Raw genomic sequence first — 18308 nt, forward strand, 5'->3', positions numbered from 1 at the left:
ACACACACACACACACACACACACACACATACACACACACACACACACACACACACACACACACACGTGTTGAGACACAGCTGAGCAGCATGTATCAGAAAAGCCAACACACCAGATGTGGCATGTGGACCCACACAAAAACACCCGCGCACACAGTGCGTCCTTACCCACCCCTGTGTCTATGTCACACTATTATTTCTCCCTATGCTCCCCCTCCATGTTTCCACACTATGTCTCACTCTGTTTTGTCCTCACTAGTAATTGACAGCTCCTGCTGGGTGTCCAAAGATGTCTCTCTTAAAATTGCAGAGCCTCTCAGACACATTGCATTGTGCCTCTGTATTTTCTAAATTAGTGCTTCAAACAATTAGGTTCACATGCCTCTGGCTGAAGGTTTCCTGACAACAGAACAAGAAAAACATAATCTTGGGTCTCAGGGTTACAATAAATTGGCTCTTTTTCAAGACTTTTAGTAATAACCTTGATTGTTATGTTTATATCAACAGCTATAAACAAACATAAACAAACATATTTATCTACATGCAGAAAGAACAGTGAGGGCAGTCAGAGATACTGAGATATATTTACACAGGCACAACAGATCTGATTTCTTTTTAACTTCTGGTTTTCCTCTATTACAGTGAGATAGTCTGGTTTAAATCAGATTGTATCTGTTCAGACAGGCCTAAATACAGCCAAAGCAGGCCTGTAATTGGAACTACCATAGAGGACACTAAGGAGGTCATGTCATATTTTTTTGTAATTCTGATTTATATTTGTCACACAGAAGACACAAATGAATACGACACAGTAATATAATCAAACATGCTGATGGTGAAGCAGTTGCATGTTATGATCAACCTTTTTCTGCTATGCAAATTTGCTTTCTTTATTTTACTATGCATGAAATATTATTAGCATAGTTTTATATCTCAGAATTAACCCATTAACTAATATTCACTGCCCTTAAAACTTCTGTTCATATCAGCACGCTATAAAATCAACAGCATAGTCATTTACTGTGCTTAGCCATCTCTCCACACAGTATTTCTTTTTAGTTGCTGGTTGTACCGCAGAGCCCAGGAGACGGATGTGGTGTTGTTACAGATATGTGATTGGCTGTGCTGCACTGTAAGCTGTTGTGCACTCCAGCTTTAGTTTGTAGTGTCATAGATAGACGTTTTGTTTGGCAGGCATTATGACAACACAGGTAAAGCTGTTAACATCAGTAATGGCTGCATTTCAAGGATCCTGCTACTGTGTACATTGGCCTCCCACTAGCACTGCATGGAACCGTGACAAGTGTTTCAGTTAATGTGTTTTTATTGACATAAATGTGCCAGTTTTAACCCCCCCCCCCCCAACACACACACATTTCATAAAAGAGACTCCCAGTGGCCACTCATATCGGCACATTCTGCACTGACATCTACAAATCCCCTCAAAGCTGCAATACAGCCAATATACAGTGGACTGCCGCTTCCTCAGAAACCCCTAAATGGGGCCCCTTCTAGCTACTAGTGGACCTTGATGGGCTTTATCGCCTCAGGTCTCCCAGAGTCTGTCATTGCTGCGGAATCAAGCCAACCAGGTTTTAGTTTGACACATTCTGATCGGAGGCAAAGATTTCTTAGCCCATTTTAAAGCAAATTTCCACTTGAGTTCTCTGGACCAGAGAAACAATACAACGGTAGCAGGAGAGAGAACACATTCACAGAAATGTATCCCTGTGTGAAAAGATACAAGGGAAAGGTGCAATCTACAATGTAGCTAATCCAAGTGTAAACACAACTGCACCACCAGAAGTGAAAGCTAGGGTTTGAACTTACTTTCACTTTCAAACAAGTGTGTTATTTTACACTCCTAGATAAACTGACTTTAAACACCAAGTCAAATTGTATAAGGAGGCCCTGCTTATTCACACAGGCGTTTGCAATTAGGGTTGATTGGCTGCTCAGCCTGAAGTTGAGAGAAACTATTTCCTGAGGTCACCAGACTCTAAAAATAATAATAATGATGATGATGATGATGATTATGGTGAAGAGGACGATGAACGTCTTACAAATTCAAAACCAGTGTGGAAAAGAGGGAACACACGATGGTGAAATAAGTGAAAGCACCTGTGTAGCTGCGTCCGTGGCTGTAGGCTACAGAGGACATCATAATTTCAGCAGCTGTTTCTTGACAGATTTTCAGTGAGTCTAACGTATTGTCTTAAAGTTCTGCGTCTTTAAAAAACACCAGACATCTGATGCCACATGTAGGATATTTAAAGACTGTTGAATGTCAATAAACATTTCAAAGGCTCCCGTTTCAGAAGTAGTGAGTCCCTGCTGCTCCCTCGTGTGCGCGATGGAAACACCATAAAAGGCGGAAGATCCGCATTGGACCTTGTCACCCGTGTCCCGCGATAGACACACTGCAGTGTAACATGTGCAATAAAACTACGGTAAGCACGAGGCCATAGGACGTTTGCAGATGAGACAAGCTCAAGTCCTATGGCAAACAACACGCAGCCTGTGTGAAGCCGGACTCGAAAATGAATGGAAGTTGAATTTTAACAGCAACACAACTTTAATGCCCTCGAAGAAGAGCGGGCACAGTCTGAGGATGACAGGGACGAGGACGGGCTTTAGTTTGACTGACGCGTCAATGCGTCCATGTGGCACTGAAGGTGAAACCACCGGCTGATCTCTCTCTCTCTCTCTCTCCCCCCCTCTCTCTCCCTTACCCCTTCTCTTTCTCTCTCTCTCTCTCTCTCTCTCTCTCTCTCTCTCTCTCTCTCTCTTCTCAGTCGTTATATCCTCGCCCACCACAGCTCGAGTATCAGTTACCGGGTCCCGACCAATCCTCGCGCGCTGTCAGAGCTCGAGAGGAGACAGCATCAGACCGGAGAGAGGCAGAAAGGGGGCAGAGAAATCCAGAGGAGCACACACCCAACCATCCATCCATCGTCTGTCCGCCTCCCGACAGACAAGCAGCTGCCTCCCTCCTCTATATCCTCTTCTCCTCCCCTCGTCCTCCAGCTCCCTCTGACTGCAGCTGTTTGGCTTCACCGGGGAGGCGCGAGGCAGGATGCGCGATGGGACAAGCGTGCGGACACGCGCTCCTCTGCCGTAGCCAACCTCCATCCTCCGAGATGTAAGTGTGTCTCTGATGGGTGTGCGTGTCTGCGTTTTGAAGCTCCTTCATACTTGCACTCAAACTGAGTGACTGTTGAGGCACATGGCGCCTAGACGCTGAGCCAAAAACAGAGCGACGGTGTACTGTAGTAGTAGCGTGAGAGGGACTGCTGGGTGCCAGTATTGCTCCATGTGGACTGTGCATCCATCCGCCTGTCAGGACATCACACCTCCATCAGTGAAATGTCCTCACAGGCTGCCCTACAGTCGAGTGACCTTATCCTGTCTTTGAATCTTCTCCAGTAGTCCAACTCTTCCTCTAGTATTCCAACTGGGTGTCACACATCTGCTGTGAGTAGCACCCAAAGTGAGGGACAATCATGCCAAAGTGTTTTTAAGGGCTGAACTTTTCAAACCATCTAGGTGTATAAACAATAACGAGTAGTTTATAAAGCATTTCCTAATGCCTTAAAGATCAGTAATAGGCTGTTAACAAAAATAACGTCTAGAGTGAATCTGAATGATTGAACCATTTGGCCCAGATAAAGGCTGCACAGGACCTGCACCAAAATCCATACTTTTTTACTAAGCTATAAAGCTTTTACCAAACTAATTTGTAACTGCTTTATAATCTAAAAGACTATAATCTCCAGCTAAATACATTTTTAACAACCTGGTAACCAAACATTTTTCCTATAAGTGTCCAATGATCTATGAACTATCCTATAAACACAATAAAAAGTGCCTTAGAGAGATGCTCATTAAAGTAGGGTGAATGGTGCTTTATTAGAGAGTTGGACTCCTGTATCTTATTACCAAATTTGGGGATTTTCAAGATTTTAGATAAGCTTGAGGATAAATGATGCCAGTGTACAGTTTTCTCTCTTGAAAGGCCAAAAAAATGCATCATCACCGAGCCTAAACGTGTTTTTTTAGCATGGAAGTTTATTTGTTACCCTGAGGCTATTTTCCTTAGTCAGGAAATGTTGATATTTTGGAGATACATGGTTTTCCCCAGACAGTAAAAATGTGGCATGGAAATGAGGCTGACACAATCACCATAACAACTTAATGCAATAAAGCAGCCCAGTGTTGCATAATATCTAAGTGAAGCCTATGCCGTCACTGTTGCGGGCATTTGTTGTGCTGTTGTGCATCAGAGTGCTGTATGTTGTGCTGTTTGTCACGAGAAAACGTGAACTTTTAAATGTCAGCCATTCTGTGTGTTTTGCTAAATGTGAGTGAATAAAGTCCAGATATTCTACCTGCTTTGTAAATGTTTGTCATGTACACACACATTGCCTACTCTACTACTCTCTAATTAGGTGATGCATCTGCTGCTGATGGGGTTGAATGATAGTGATCAAAACATGTCTGCACAAACCCTACTGCATGCTGAGAGCAAACCTCAGGACATGTGTTGAGCCCTATGGTGTGTGTGTGTGTGTGTTTTTTATATATTACTACCCCCCATAGCTGAATAGCATCGTTGGTTGACAACAACATTGCGTTGCCATTATACAGTGATTGCACAAAATATTAGTGACATCTTCCTGATATCAAGTTTCAAACCATTTACATCTCCTATAGTGTGTTTTTGATTCTATTTCTCTCCTGCTTTATTAGTGGTTTAAATTCAATGAGAGTAGTCACTGAAGGATGATGGCTTTTATTCACCTCACTAGTGCTCATCAGAAAAGACTAAGCTTCTTACTTTGGCCAGTCTAGGAGAAAATAACTTAGAATGGTGGAGGAATAATGAATCTGCCATGTGGACGTCAGTGATATCTGACATCCAATTAGCTTCAGTAGCTGGTCTCACCTGCTTCCATCAAGCTCTAGTCTGTTTGACTTAGAGACTTAGCATCAGTGACGGTCATGAAATGTGATGCTGTCACAAAATACACAAAAGCAGATGTCATACCTCTATCCCACACATGACTAAGCATTACGGTAAAATAAAAACCATTTAGGCTGATAAATTTCCAAGAGGAACACCCATGGACTTTTGTGTCATCAATGTGATTGTTTTGTAGAGTCTTAGATCTTTGGATTGTTGTTTTAAGAGGCAGTTATTCACTATCCGAAACACATCGTTAGATTCAGGAATCACATATTTATACTTGTTTTTGTCTAGATATCTATTCTGCCTTGAGGCTGTGTCTTTATGTTGCTGTGTGTGAGTGTGTGTGTGTGTGTGTTACAAAAATCCTTGTGAAGAAGACATGTTCATATTCGGTGTGTGTGTCTGTGTTTGTGAAGAGTTTTCAATTTAAAAATGACCAATTTTCTGGTTGGATGCCAGGAAGTTAGGTCCCCCCCACCCTCCTGCTAAACACACACACACACGCACATGCACACAAACGCACACGCACACACACACACACACACACACACACACACACACACACACACACACACACACACACACACACACACACACATACACACACAAAACAAATGCACAGCATTTCACAGTAGCAGCAGCAGCAGCAGCAGCAGCAGCAAAGTTGTAACCCGACTCCTGAAGAGTGTGTGTGTGTGTGTGTGTGTGTGTGTGTGAGCGGGAGAGAGAAGGAAAAGGATGCTGACATTGCAGTGTGTTATCATCAGTAATGCGCTCATCAATACTAAAATATTCAGAGTGAAAAGAGACAGAAGGATGAGGAAAGGCTGCGAAACCTCAATGTGTTCTGTATGAATGGCTTTGCACATGTTTGTGTGCATCTGTACAGTAAGTGTGTGCTTCATCAAATCACTTAGTTCTGTTTTCTGTGATTTCCTGTCTCCCACACTCCAAAACGGTATGATGACTATTAAGTTAGTTCAGCATAAATATTGAGACAATGTACTTTCTGATTTTCTCATAAATGATTTGATAAATGATCACTCAAATAAACATCTGTAGATAATATTTAAAATCAAACCATAACTAAAATAAAAGCTGCTCAGATTTCATCACAGTTGAATAATCAGTACTAAAGATGTGCAACAAAACAAAAAACTCTTTAAAGTCAAAGACCCAGAATGTAAGAGAAGAGAAACAATAACTAGGTGGGAGTCCTAGTTGATGTTGAGTGTAAAGGTACAGACACATCACCAAGCTGAAAGTTCTGTTGCCAGGGCTGCTCTTAATAAATGTAATCAACTAACTTTAGGATTCTGTGTCAAGCTCCTAATTGATTTCAAGAACTGGTGAAGTACTTTGTTTCCTTTATTTCAAAGATGAAGTTTTCTACAATTCCTGTACTTATTTGTGCCTCTGCTCATATGCAACAGAAACAAACTTTATAACTCATCAAATCAACCAGGAGACTGTCCTGAACTTGATAAGCTACTCTACTTAAACACAAATATACAGTGTGAAGACTTTGCATTAAAAATATTCTGATGTTTTTGTTTTTAGACTCTTTTTGACACATCAAAATAAGGGGATTCAAACTTTTGCACTAGAAGTACCAGAATAGTTGAGCCAATACACACTTAACACCAACATTTACAGTAGCAGATGTTCAGTCAGTCATGCATGACATGTACACAACGAGAAGGTAGGTTTATGGTGTGTCTCCTGCAGATGTGACTGCACATGTGATTATATTTTATTCCATTTATTTTAATGTTAGTTGTGCATGTACATGCATTCAACCTCAGTGTTGATTTACATTCAGTTTTGTCCTAACAAACATGTCTCTCTACTGAACAAAGCTGAAACAGAGCTGATAAATGTTTTTCTGCTGTTTGATAGGATTTCTTGCAGGCATGTCATAATGAGAGGTTTGTGGAAATAAATGTGTAAGTAACATTGTTTTAATTCCACTGTATTTTTTCCATAATGCATCTTTAACACTTGTGATGAGTTTTGAGTTTGCCATGCTTATCTCTAAACTGGCTTGTTTGCTTGCTTGCTGTTTCTATTGTGGGTTCTACACAAGAATAGAAAACCTGGCCAGCTGGTCACCCGTGATGACTGTTTTTCACACCTTATTAGGAAGAGTTATTTTAAAATGAAGGCTAGAATTACACTTAGGTTAAACTCAGTTTTATACGTTACGTGTTTAGGGATAATGCCACAGCAGGTGCTGGGTTGAATTTGGGGGAACGTTTGGATTAACTACAGTACTCTGTACTATATAATGGCTATGTTAAGAATAAAGCTCCAGGGAATGAATTTAAGTCAATTCAATGTCATCTGGAGTGTGTGTGTGTGTGTGGGTGTATTTCTAGAGATGTCACGCTGAAATAAGCCTGACATCTCCCATGGTTCCCGGCTTTGGCTCCAGCAGTTCTTGTCAGCCTTCTTATCTCTATGGATTGTTGCCACAGACAGGTGTTTCTATGTCTGTGTGTCTAGGAGAGTGTGTGTATTTACAACTCTGTGTGTGTGTGTGTGTGTGTGTGTGTGTTTTGTGTTTATGTCACTTATTCAGGGGACAGCCATGACAGTGGTTGTGAAGGATCCTGAAAGTGTTTTTGACACTGTCTACAACTGGTGTGTGTGTGTGTGTGTGTGTGTGTGTGTGTGTGTGTTGCAGCTGGTATTAAAAAATCCAGTCAAGTATGTGAGACCTCATTGGTGGGCAATACTATAAGTGTGTGTATGTGTGTGCACCAGAGAAGTAAATAAACCTTAAGTAATTTTGTCATAATCTGCCAAAGAGATGACACACAGCACTTTAGGTTTGACACCTGGCTGTAGCACTTGAAGTCTTGTGTTTAGGATTTTTAGTTTGAGGGTCATTGCAGTTTCAGTGTGCCAAACCAGCTTGGTCTGTTTAAATTTGTGTTTACTTACTTGTTTTTGGAGGCAGCCTTTGTGTATTTTCCTTCAGACAGGTGGGAATGTGCAGTGGTGACAAATGCATGACAGTTGTTACAGTATGACAAACAAGCATGTGGGCCCTTATAAATGTTTAGCACCCACAAACAGTAATAAGAGTAAATCTTCTACTGCCATATTGTATGTTAAATATAAACCAACATTCAAAGCGAACACTGAAAATAAGTTGGAAATTAAAATGACATGGGGCGACTGAAGCAATTTATAATTGAATTTCAAATTCACAGACAAAAACCCTTTCACACATCTTCAAAATTTACAGGTTCTGAGCAATTAGGCAGTACTTCTCTCACATGCAGTTTTTGCAGTCATGCATGTAGAGAAAAATGTTTTCTTTTCCGTTCAGGTAAGAGGACAGGACTCAGTGTGTCAGCTGAACTGGTTCAATTTGATGTTGTTTGCAGGCTGTTTGCACTATATGTTGTATGTTATTAGTTGTGCTGCTGTTTGTAGTTGCTGATATTACTTATATCCATCATGTGCTGCTCTTATGAATGCACTATGAAGTATTTTTGTGTTGCTGCTGTTGATTTAGCAGATGTTTTTTTGCAGTTTTATGTTCATTTTACACAATAGCTGCACATGTTTTCTGTTATTACTCTTTTTAATACATATCTTTCCCTGTTATTAAAGTTTGTTATAGATTTAGTGGTTTGTTGACCAAAATTCTATTGATATTGTTACAGTAGTTATTATTGTGGCTGGTATTATCGGTATGTTGTGCTCTACAATAGAGTAGCAGAATGTGCGCCTATTCTCTGGTTCCTCTTGCTCAGGCTGCAGGGCTTTTTCTTATCGATTGGCTCTATTGATTGACTCACACAGAGATAAAGCTACTGACAGGCTGTAAGTGTCGCATTTGGGATATTCAGAGGTTTTGTGAGGCTTATAGTGCTGAATAAAATGACCGGTTTGGCAGACTGCAGAAACACGCGTACTGCATGCACATAAGGAGACCCTCAGCTCTACACGCAGATGCAGACATACCTTGTGTACTGCAATATATTTTTTTTAAGGCTGATTGTGTTTCTGTCTGCAGGCCACTATGCATCCTGTATTTTGACATAAATTATATTAACACTCAGCAGCTCTGAGCAAATTAAAACACAGTGATAATTATTGTGATCACATGGACAATAAACCATTGACTCCTTTTGTGCCTGTCTTTCCTCACCTGCGGTTGTTGTTTAGTGTTGTGTGTTTACTCAACAGATGTCCATTCTTTTTTACCACCATTTGTTTTATTGTCCCAATCCACATGTTTGTCCTTTTTTATTTATTCACTTGTCTGTCCTGGCTTTCTCCTTGTTCACTCATCAGACACAGAGAGGGAGAGGGGTGTGACAGAGAGGTAAAGTGGCTGCTGAGATGACTTGACAGATAAAAGGCAGGTGCTTCATCCAAGAGTAGCCCAGGTTGCCTGGCAACTAATGGTGTCACGGGTTATACAGGTATTCATATACAGGTATTATTAGTCAATGATACAGTGTTTTCTTCTCTTGATCCTTTTACAGTCTTGCACAGATGAATCAGCACCTTCTTGTGTCTCTGTATAAAGATGTGTCTTTACCAAAACTATGTTCTGTTTTTGGGAGTTTTGTCTTCTTTTCTTCCCCGAGGGTCAACTAACAGCTCAGGTATCAAGTGTCAAATTTAAGAAGGCATTGCATGTTTTACTTACATAACCATTTTAAAATGTGGACACATTTTGTAAACACACAATCACATATAAACAAAAAGTCAGAAGTCAACCCCTTGATGCTAAGCAGAGACAAAGTTGTTCTAAACAGTATTTATTTGAATTAAAATAGCAGTATTACATTTGAAAACAGAATAAATCCGATGGAATTCCTGTAAGTTACCTGATTCTGAGAAAATGACCTTTAATTAAAGCTTATTAAATTGAAAACATCATACAATTCTCATTTGTTCAAGTGGTATATGTGACAGACAGCTGATGGTACCAATGTGCTACTAGTCAGAGAGCCATGTATAAAGAGAACATTTTATGAATTAATAAAATATTAATTAATAGTCCTAAAATAGATTCTTCGGATCCACAACTCTATATATAATGTGGATCATGTTTTACAGCATACTAGCCTATGAGAAATGCAAAACTGAATCCTTAAACTGAGAAATGTTAGAGCGTGTACAGAAAAGTTTATAGTTTTTGTAGTAAAGTCAGTGAACTTTAAAAAAAATTTGGTCCAAAGGCCTAGTTATCAAGGCTCAATGCATTTTGTCATAGAAATAAATGTTCCATTTTACGTTCTTGGTGTTCAATTATGCAACTTTTTAAAATAACAATAATGTTTAGAAATTGGTACATAAATACAGTATATTGACTTGTAAAAAACATTAAACAGAAATTTGACACCTCAAATTTGTGTGGTGCATTAAATACTGATTGGACCTTTCAATGGTTATATTTTTCAGAGAGTTTTAGAGAACTCTTACAACAAATTATGATTGTTATGTTTTGGATTGGGTTAGATGAAACATTTATGGCTCTTGAATGCAGGAACCTCAAATTGTTTACTTATTTTTTCTGTACATAAGAGTAGATTGGAGTTTGGGATTTTGATTAACGGCCAGCAAAAACCAACATAGACCAGCTAACATAATTACCAAGGACATCTTGCTCTATATGGATAGTATTTTTTCTTTTTTCTGATTTATTATAGACAAAATGATTAACTGATTAAGAGAAAATACCTAGCTGACTGATGATGAAAATGTTTGAAATTTCATCCTAATTTAAACAGCACTATTGTCCTGGCCCTATTGTACTAAAAGCATTTCAAGAGCTCCATAATATCAGACATTGAATATTTTCTTATATAATTTCACATACAGTATGTTCACACCGTCCTGTTTCTCAGCTCTCAGCTCTGAGACTCCAGCGGGTTTTCATTCTCAACATATGAGACAAAGTCATTTTCACTTTGAACACCCGCTGATTGCTCTTACCTGCCCAAATAGAAAACCAGCAGGAAGAATGTGCTCCCCACTGCTTGTTTTACTACTAAACATGAACGTATAGTAGAAAGGGATGGCAAAAGTTTGGAGTGAAATCTTGTGCAAAAATCTCATTATCTCAAGTTAGATAATAAGATTTAGCAAATGTATTTCATAGTTTGTAGTGTACTGGAGCCACTGTTACTGCTACTACTACCAATGATAATCATACATTTGTTTGTGCTCTACAAGTGTATCTAATAGGACAGCCCTCTCCAGTATCATTGTATGGCTCCATAAAACATTTGATAACAGCTGAACTATACCCCAAGAGGAAAAGTAGGAAGAAAAAAAAACAAGACTTAAACTCATAAAAGTAAAAAAATCTGTAGGAAAGAAAAGAATAAAATCCAGACACAGCACTCCTCACAAAGTGATTTTAAAAAGCTGGTCCACAGCAGTCACCTGCTGGTAGGGTCATCAGCAAGCACTTACTGCTGCAATTACAGCTGAAGTAGATGGTCATTGGCCAAATGACACATTTATTTTACCAGTAATATTAACTCCTTTATTGTTTGGTTTGCCTTGATGTGGGCAGCCCAAGTGTACTTTGCTGACACTTTTTAAGCTTTGGAGTGAACCAGAGCTGCTTGTCTGATCTTTCTGTTGTCAACATGAACAATAGGACTTGAAGAGAACATGTGCAATGATGAATAAAAACAACCAGAGAATAATATGAACATTAAGAATATTCATGGAAAACATGATGGAAACTGAAAATAAAATTATATTTCAACTTTGAAACTGACACAGTATTTTTAGGTGGAAATCAGCAGGGAGGCAAAGCCTGAGCTGAGGTGATGAGCTGCAGACAGACCCACAGAGCTGGGATTATAACATCTGGGTGAGTCATAGAACTGTGGGAGACCAAATACGTCAAATGCTCCACTCATAGAAAACTGGTGGTTATAAAAACACTGGATGCACATTATGTAAACTCCTAACCATCTATGTGCACCACACTGTCAGAAAGTGCTTACTCATTTGCACAACAAGGTCCAGATACAGATGGATAGATATGTTAAGTGCCTGGACTAAAGCTTTTTATATCCAGCAAAACAGATATTGATCTGTGCCAGAGGCTAGGTGCAGCTAAGTTCAAGATTTGTAGAAATATATAATTTTACATGTGTAATAATTTTAAGCAGCAGGAAGTAAACAAATATATACAATCAGGAAACAACTGCATACAGGTGTTGAAAAACCGAGCAACAATAGGCTTGTGATTTGATGTATTCTGGGAGTGAGACGAACACCAAATATAGATCCCAAATATAGCTTTAAACTAGATTTTGACACAATAAATACATTTTCCACAAGCTAATATTGAAATAGTCATCTGAGTCCTTGGTGCTGTTACTTGTTTTGTCCAGTTAGTAATCCAGGCAGCACTTTGCAAAAATGGTGCAAACACACCAGTATTTTCTTATTCATAGATGTACACATAAGTTTCTTTATAGTAGTACTAGTAGGACTACTTTATGGATGGTCCGTTGTTCAATCCACCACTTCAGACACAAATGAAATAAAGTATCAATACAACTATTGGAAGGATACGATTTAGTGGCAAATCATTTCAAAAGTCGACTCAAGGCACTTTACATACTCCATACACCAATGGTAAATGGTCTGCACTTTTTATAGACTGCTATAGACTACCCAAAGTGCTTTATTCTCCATCTCATTTACCCATTTACACGCACAATCAGGAGAAGCTGGGAATAAAGCCAAAAGCCCTGTTATTGGTGGACAACAGCTCCTGCCTTCTGTGCCACAGTTGGCTGGAGAGAAAAATACCAACAATGCCCCCTTAAGCAAGCAGTAGGCGACAGAAAAGAAGAAAAACACTGTTTACTGAAGAAACCGAGCAAAAAGAAAAGACGAACAACAAGGACCTCTTTTGTGAAGACATCATGGTCCCCATTATGGTCCCCAGAGAAAGAACCCTAATGACTTTGGTGAAGCCTGACTTTCCCTATACTGCCACCCTGAATCTGACATTTGTATTTCTAAGTGAAATATGTCAACATCCATTTACTGTTTTTATTTTTTTCCTTTGTAAAGTTTGGTGCAGACATCTAGTCTCCTTAAGGATGAACTTAAGCGTCAGGGCAACATTTAAATTTGTCAAGTACTTTAATACCTGGAAAATGAATCACATTTCCATCAACCTCAACTGTAGTTTGTGTGTAATGCTTATTAGTTGTGAACATGATAATACACTAAAATAAAATGGTTAACATGATCACCTTATACCATCAAACCGAAACCGTTAGGGTGAATAATCTGTGATCGCAGACTTTAGACACTGTCTTCAGATCATGAGCCTCTCCAGGAAATCAGTAAAGATAGTCTTTGTACCCGGACTATGAACTGTAGCTGGAAGAGTGCCTTTGTGTTTTAGTAAACATGCATGTTATGAGCATAACGTGCTCCCAGAAAAACACACTACGGTTGTTCTTGATCCCTATAGTGGGAACACACTCTGCCCTTGGCCACATACAGTACTGTATGTGTTAAGGAAAAGATTGCACACATAAATGCAGACTTACACACACGATATATGTGCCTAAAGTGACGAAAAACACACACCAATACTATTACTCGTCCTGACAGCAGAGCAGCAAATAGGCATAAACTATAATTAGGAGTTTGAAATTCACACTGCAGAACAGTGTTTGCATCTGTGTGTGTGTAACTGGTGTCTGCCTCTGTGTGTTATCATTTAGCTGTAAAAGAGTTTCAGAGATGGAAATTGTCGGTGGGGTGCCTCCTTAGCATGTAATTAGCATATCATAGGGCTGTTGCTTTAACAGCCAATCAAACTGAGAAAATACGGTCTGAATGCAAATGAATCCCACCCCATCTTCCCAGACTGTTTCATAGCACCTCTACAAGACTTTTAAACAATTAGATGTATGAATGTGTGTATGTGTAGCTGGATGTCTGGCAAATTCTTTTTCATTCTACTTACATCTGTCAGTATGTCTCTCTCCATTTTCTTCTCTGTGTCATCATGACCCCATCTGGTCACCTTTCACACTTTCCCATCAGCACATACGCACGCACACACACACACACACACACACACACACACACACACACACACACACACACACACACACACACACACACACACACACACACACACACACACACACACACCCACACACACACACACACAAACAGTCATAATTGCCCTGAGGTATTTCTTCTCTCACTCATTCAGTTTCAGTTTCAATTTTTACTGCTAAGGGGCAGTCTGGCAGGGATGTATGTGCTGTTTGTACATGCATGTACTCATGCATTTCTGCACAGATGCATTGTAAATGTACATCCATGTGCACACAGCTGTACACCAAACAATTTATTGCACATTGTATTAAAAATTCTGTGTGCAGTTCATTTAGTTGTGCTTCAGTCTGTTACACTCCATGCCACATGTCTCCAGATGTGTGTTTCTGCCACAGATTTGTCTAGATTTATTTTCTTCCACATGGCCCTTACAGGTGTGTGTGTGTGTGTGTATCATAGTTTTGTGGGTCCCTAGGTGTGTCCTCTTTTTTTTTTTTTTATCAAAGTCAATACAAAGAGAGTTTGTGTATATTTGATAGCTCTAGTTTAAGTCTTTGATGGACCCATTGCACCGTTTAAGTCTACTTTGAGAAGATTTCTATTGGTGTAGTCATGTCTAAGAGTGGACACACTTACTTTCATCTCTTTTGTCTTCTTACAGGTCTTTGCCATAATTTTCTTCATGTCTCTCTCTTTGGAACTACATCTTACTTTTTCTCCCTGTCTTCTTGATTGTCCGTCTCTTTCATCCTCATCTTTTGCCTTTCTGTGAGAGGCTGTCTTTTGCAGCATCGCCTGTTTTCTCCGTAGTGAAATTGCATTTGGGGAGAGCTCGCCTGGTGCCTAACTAGGCAGTTTCGAAGCTACTTTGATGTCACCAACAATTTGAAGGCAGTAATGAGGAGGTGGATTTAGTTCTGATTGGAGCTGGCCTTCTTTGAAACTCAGTTCCGCCTCATGTTTACTGATAGTGTTTGTGTTGTGTTGACTTCTTATTTTCTACCTCACTGTTAATCATGCCACGCGCCTGATCAGACTGATAGGCTAGAAGCCAGAAAGGTTAGGTTTCTGGTTTGGGAAGGAAAAAAGAAACTTGAAGGTTAAACAAGAAGATTGTTTTAACAAAACCTCAGACTCTCCTCTGAACATCTGTGGTTAAAGAAACAAAACTGAACACACCATACGCACAGTACGTGACTCCAGCTGTTGATTTGTTTTTGAATTTTAAATTGAGGAGATGCTCTACTTTCTACCTTTCCTGCTCTATATTTTTTATTATGAGGACGGTTGAATAAAAGGGAGCAAAATCCGACTTGGATCCCTCACTGTGAGCAAGACGTCAAGATAATTTGTTGACTTTTTTAGCCAAAGACAGCGTTTGGTTTGTTGAAACACTGCATGAATCAGAATTGACTTTTTTATCAAATGAAAAATACTACAAGTCACAACCCATTAGCTTCTACATTAAAGAGCAAATTGCTGTAATTCCTACTGAAATGAACACATTTGAATCCCAAAGCTTCAGTGGATGACTGAAAATATCCATAGACAACACATTTGAAGTTTAGTCTTTGAAAAAGTAGTTGTGTGCATTCACTTCAAAACTAGTGACAGATAGTGTTTCCTAGATTTCCTTGTTCTCAGATTTTAGAGACTTTGATGGTTCCCTCCAGCTGTTTGTCTGAAATCAGCACAGCATGGAAATAAATAATGGGGACAGTCATGGGGTTGAGTTTGGAAAAGAGACAGATGTGGAATATGTCAAGACTAAATAAAACTCTCTGCCCCTTCACTTATTCTCATTATTGTCCATCTTGCTGCTCTTGCTGCCCAGATTTAATATTTTTTAATGAATACCCATCTCTTTGTTCCTTTGTGTGTGGCAGATTGCTAAATAGTGTTGGTGAGCACTCTTTTATATTTTTGATGTTGTTTTAAGGTAAGATATATTAGATACAGATCATCAAAACTGTTTCCCAGGTTTGTCTCTTAAATCTTTCTTCTATAGTACTTCCCTCGTCTCTTCTACCCACTTAATTTCAGCTTGTTAACAGCATTTTACGGCTCTTCTTTTAATCACAGCTTTGCTATATCAGCCACTTTTCAGTTTTGTAAATGTGGAGGATGAAAAGTAATTATGTCCCCTGCAACCACATTTTGTTGTTTCTTTTCAGCTATGAAAAAACATAGTTTTCATGTAGCAAGCTTAGAATATGCTGTAATAGATATTAATAGGAATGTTTGGAAAATGCACAAAGGAAGTGTGCAAGCGAGCTATTCTAAACGTTTTTCGAATAAGCACCGATACATTTCTGCCCCTTTTCCAAAATAAGAACAAAAAAATGTTGCCTAAATATTAATGGATGCCAAGGTCAATGTTTTATTGTGTATAAACACACACACACACACACACAGACACACAGGGAGCATATGAAAATACACTTCATCATACGATTTTTCCTGCTGATATGCCCATTCTGATACATAATACATTACAACAGAGACCAAGTGGGTTCACCGCTCCCCTTCACTCTGTCTCTCTCTCTACTCTCTTCCTGCTTTTACCTCCTTCTCCCACACCTACTCAAAACCCGTGATGATGTTGTTCTCTTTATCATTCCCCTTTGCCCTTGTCTCTCACCACTTTTCCATCTCCACTTTATGTTAGTGTATTGTTAGGTCCCAGCAGTAATTTATCCAACGAGGCACACTTTCCCAAATATGGAAGAATGGATGCAGGACACCAGGGAGTTAATGTGGGAAGAAGGAGATCAAAAGCACTTTAAAATAGATTTTTCCATGTTTGGACCTATGTGCAAAAATAAATCACACCTGCAAATGAATGTTGTTTGCCCAATATCCCAAATCACATTATATTTTTCTTCCAATCTCAGCAGTTGGAAAATGCTAAGCAATAAATGTCAACCAAACTGTGGACTGGATCACGGGGGGGCTAGAGCCCATCGTGGCTGTCAATGGGCGAGAGGCGGGGCACAACCTGTACAGTTCACCAGTCTATCTCAGGGCCAATAAAGAGAAACATGAACAGACAAACAGTCATTCACACTCACATTCACACCAACAAGAAATTTAGAGCCACCAATTAACCTAACATGCATGTCTTTGGACTGTGGGAGGAAACCAGAGTACCCGGAGAAAACCTACACAAGCACACAGCCACAGGTGGTTTTGAACTGTGGACCTTCTAGCTCTGAGGCAGTAGTTTTCCTACCATTATAATATTTTTGTTGTTACAGTCAAATGTAAACTCCATTTTGGTACATTGAGTTTCAACTTTGGAGCCTGTAAGATCATATAGGCTACACTACAATAACAACAATATCATTGTATTATTTTTTTAATATAGTAGTGTAGTGTGTAGGTTCTTAATAAACTACATTGAAAATACTGACTCCAAAGTTTAACTTCAATGGAACAAAAATAAGTTTACTTGTGATCGCAACAATAATGACTCTGTTTTTGCCTGTGTTGTATCTAATGAAACATGGCATTAGATTCTTTTTAAGAAACCAGTTGGTGAAACTTTATAGTAGGTAATTAAAAATAAACTTGGGAAGTTTTAGGGAAGCACAAGCCGAAGCCACCAACCAACCAGTCACATAAATTACACCATGTGCAATTTCCTATTCACACAACCTTACTTAGACAAACAGATGGGTAAATGCTTCTTGTTTGGCACACAGATAATCTGTGGAAATTGGTGTTTCAGTCAGTCACTGTGAAGGAGTTTGCATAAATTTAAGTCTATAGATGACATTCAAGAAGAAAACCGTTTTCTCACAAAATGGCATGAAAACATGAACTGAATGTCTTTTTAGAATTTTACGGTGAAAAAGAGCAGCTGGAAAAAAAAAAAGATGTTTGAGTAGCTGAAGAACATCTCTCCACAGATTTGTCAAGATTGGCATCATCCATGCCCAGGATGGGTCGAATCTGTAGTGTTAACAAGAAATCTGATCATATGAATTATTAAAAGTAAAAGACAGACTTGCTTGGACAGACTCTGTGTTTGGGGCACAAACATTTTATAGTATTGGTATTGTATTGCTGCTTATAATCTGCTCCCTCTTGTGTGTTGAGGTAATCTTGACCACTAGAAAAGCTGTTATGTAACCTACTTTCACAGCTATGTTGTGGTGGCAAAGTAATTGCTTGCTGGATAGCGTCCAGAGGCACCTTTTTAATTAATACATTTTTTAATAAATGACTAAATCATTTATTAAAAACAATAC

General features: G+C 39.2%; 1 protein-coding gene across 1 annotated transcript in view; it reads left to right on the top strand.

Moving 5' to 3' along the window:
* The first annotated feature begins 2432 nt into the window (after positions 1-2432).
* The window catches only part of LOC137128903 (cGMP-dependent 3',5'-cyclic phosphodiesterase), a 140549-nt gene continuing 124673 nt past the window's right edge, over positions 2433-18308 (top strand). The window contains exon 1 of the mRNA XM_067507574.1: positions 2433-3141. Coding sequence (XP_067363675.1) covers positions 3083-3141 — 59 coding nt within the window. The 5' untranslated portion in view covers positions 2433-3082. The remainder of the gene's footprint in view (positions 3142-18308) is intronic.

The sequence above is a fragment of the Channa argus genome, chromosome 6, assembly GCF_033026475.1.
Source record: "Channa argus isolate prfri chromosome 6, Channa argus male v1.0, whole genome shotgun sequence".
Classification (NCBI taxonomy): Eukaryota; Metazoa; Chordata; class Actinopteri; order Anabantiformes; family Channidae; genus Channa; species Channa argus.